General features: G+C 38.2%; 1 protein-coding gene across 1 annotated transcript; it reads right to left on the bottom strand.

Annotated features, from left to right (window-relative positions):
- Window positions 1-127: 127 nt before the first annotated feature.
- Window positions 128-2,122, bottom strand: LOC117319800 (E3 ubiquitin-protein ligase TRIM56-like). Its single transcript, XM_033874539.1, has 2 exons — window positions 2,008-2,122; window positions 128-1,423 (listed from the first exon to the last, which is right to left on the bottom strand). Exon 2 carries the CDS (start codon window positions 1,384-1,386, stop codon window positions 427-429), a length of 960 nt encoding a protein of 319 aa, XP_033730430.1. The 5' UTR covers window positions 1,387-1,423; window positions 2,008-2,122; the 3' UTR covers window positions 128-426.
- Window positions 2,123-2,349: the final 227 nt, after the last annotated feature.

Genomic DNA, 2,349 nt, shown 5'->3' with positions numbered 1-2,349 from the left:
TTCATTTATTCCTGGTTTAACCCCGGAACCGTTTCGAGACGGTGTCCTTTTGTAGTAGTCGGTTGCAGCCTCACAAACATATACTATCCAGAGCTGTAGGGGAAGTGAATTGACAAAAAATCATAACTCACAAAATCAGATCTGTTTATCACTGAAAGATGTCTGGTTGAGATCTCATCAATGTCGTTTTCAGAACTCGTAAATATTTAAGATCAAATCGACAGGAAACTATAACTTTGTGTACAAATCACATTAAATGTTTCCTGAGCACTGAGTTCAAACCGGTCGGAATAGTTGGAATTGAATTGTTAAGTCCACTGGAAAATAATTTGAGAATTAAAAGACCAAAGTTCAACTATTTATTACCTATGAAGCCTTTTACAGTAACACACATGCTGAATCTGCAATTGGTCTTGTGTTGTCCACCTAGCCGGCAGCTAGTCCACCTAGTGCGTTTTGGTGATTATTATTAGTGATATGGACAAACACGCTGTACACTGTATAGATGGTACAGATGGTACATCTCCAAACAAAATTATGTGTCGGGATGGTAAGTATGTCATTAATTGCCTCCTCACGTTCACGGAAAAGTTCCATGATTGTTTTATCACTACCATAATGGAATAACTCGTTCATGTCTATGTAAAGCTCTGAACAGTTTTCCCGGAGATACCGATAGCTCGCCATTTCCTCCTCTATACCCCCACGCCAATATGTGACAGAAGCAAAGGATAATTCACGTCTTAGCGATTCTATAGTTTGGTCAAAGGCACGTGTCTTATTTTCCAACAGACCAGGGATGTTTTTTGCACGAAGGTTGGCGACAGCTTCGCGTAGCTCTTGTGTGTCGTGATGAGGATGGTCTCGAAGTCGACAGAAATAACACATCACAAGTTTACACGTTTGACAGAACAAGTTCACTTCTTGATCAGGGTGTGACGGACATGTCTGTTTAGACCTACTGCGTTGTATGACATCCCGTAAAAGTGGACGAGAATTCAGATCCTCTATCGGTAGTAGCTCGTGTCTACAGTTTATCATGTTCCTTCTCGAACAATGTCGGCACATGTTCAGCTTGCACTTTAAACATATAAATGTGCCATCACCACCTTGGCAAATTGCACAACGGTGACCTGCTGATCTCAATGAATCAAGTACATCGTTGACACTAAAATTCTTTCGAAGTTTCCGTATATCTCTCTGCGGAACATTATACGATTCCTTGCACAATGGACATATTCCTAATGTGAGCTGTAATCGTTGGTAGTCCCGCCGGATACATTCAAAACAGAAAGTGTGGCCACAAGTTAGGACTCGGGGGTCGTTAAGGACATTTAAACAAATCCTACATACGAGATCGTTCCTGATATCAGCTCCGGTAGCCATTTTGTTTGGCTGTGTTTCCAGCTACCGTCACCATAAGCTGTTGACAAAAGATACATTAAAAATCTAAATATAACTATTTTGAATAGGCTCGATATAAGGTAAATACAACCCTGTAACACGTTTTGTAATGGACTTAGCGAAGCATGACTGCTCAGCTTATAAATATAGGTTACACGACAAATAGTGGTACACTCTGTATGCTATTTTGTTCACATGAGTTTCATAAGTTAAAGCTTTTGTAAGCTCCCAAAACAAGGCAACTAGAATGGACGAAAACCATACATCATATTTACAGCAGATCAAACTGCCTGCATGACGTTAACGAATAAAATCAGGCTGAAAATAAACATCAATAAAGGCATTACCTGTCATTAAACAAAATCAAATATCTAACTTCGGATTTGGTCTTGGTATGAAATATATATAATTCTATCCACTGGGATGATTTTAAGTCAAGAGTACTCCTATCAACTGGCTATACAAAATAACTCAACGAGTCTGCATGACGTTGACCTAAATTGGGCTTGGCATGAACATTGATATAGACAAAATCTGTGGAGTAACAAAACTCAAATGAAACAAAAGAGTACGTCTTACACAGTGTAAATATCAAGTAAATACCTTGACCACTCACTGTCTCCGGATGTAATGGTATAAACCTCCACCACAGCTAACAGGAAATATTCAACGAAATAAAATTCTTGAAATATCTTTCACATTGTGAACCTTATTTTCGTATTTGTACGGAAGCCAGTTGGGGTCATAAGGTAAATATATATGCCATAATAACAACTTTGATATGCTGCTATAACGACTTCATTACTATAACGACATAGCTTAGTCATTATTTCGAGATTTAAGTCATAATATCAACACAGGTAAGTCATTATTACGAGATATATCACAATATCAACACAGGTAAGTCATTATTTCGAGATATTAAGTCATAATATCAACACAGGT

This window comes from Pecten maximus, unplaced genomic scaffold, assembly GCF_902652985.1.
Source record: "Pecten maximus unplaced genomic scaffold, xPecMax1.1, whole genome shotgun sequence".
NCBI classification, from domain to species: Eukaryota; Metazoa; Mollusca; class Bivalvia; order Pectinida; family Pectinidae; genus Pecten; species Pecten maximus.
This window is presented reverse-complemented; position numbering and strand designations above follow the sequence as displayed.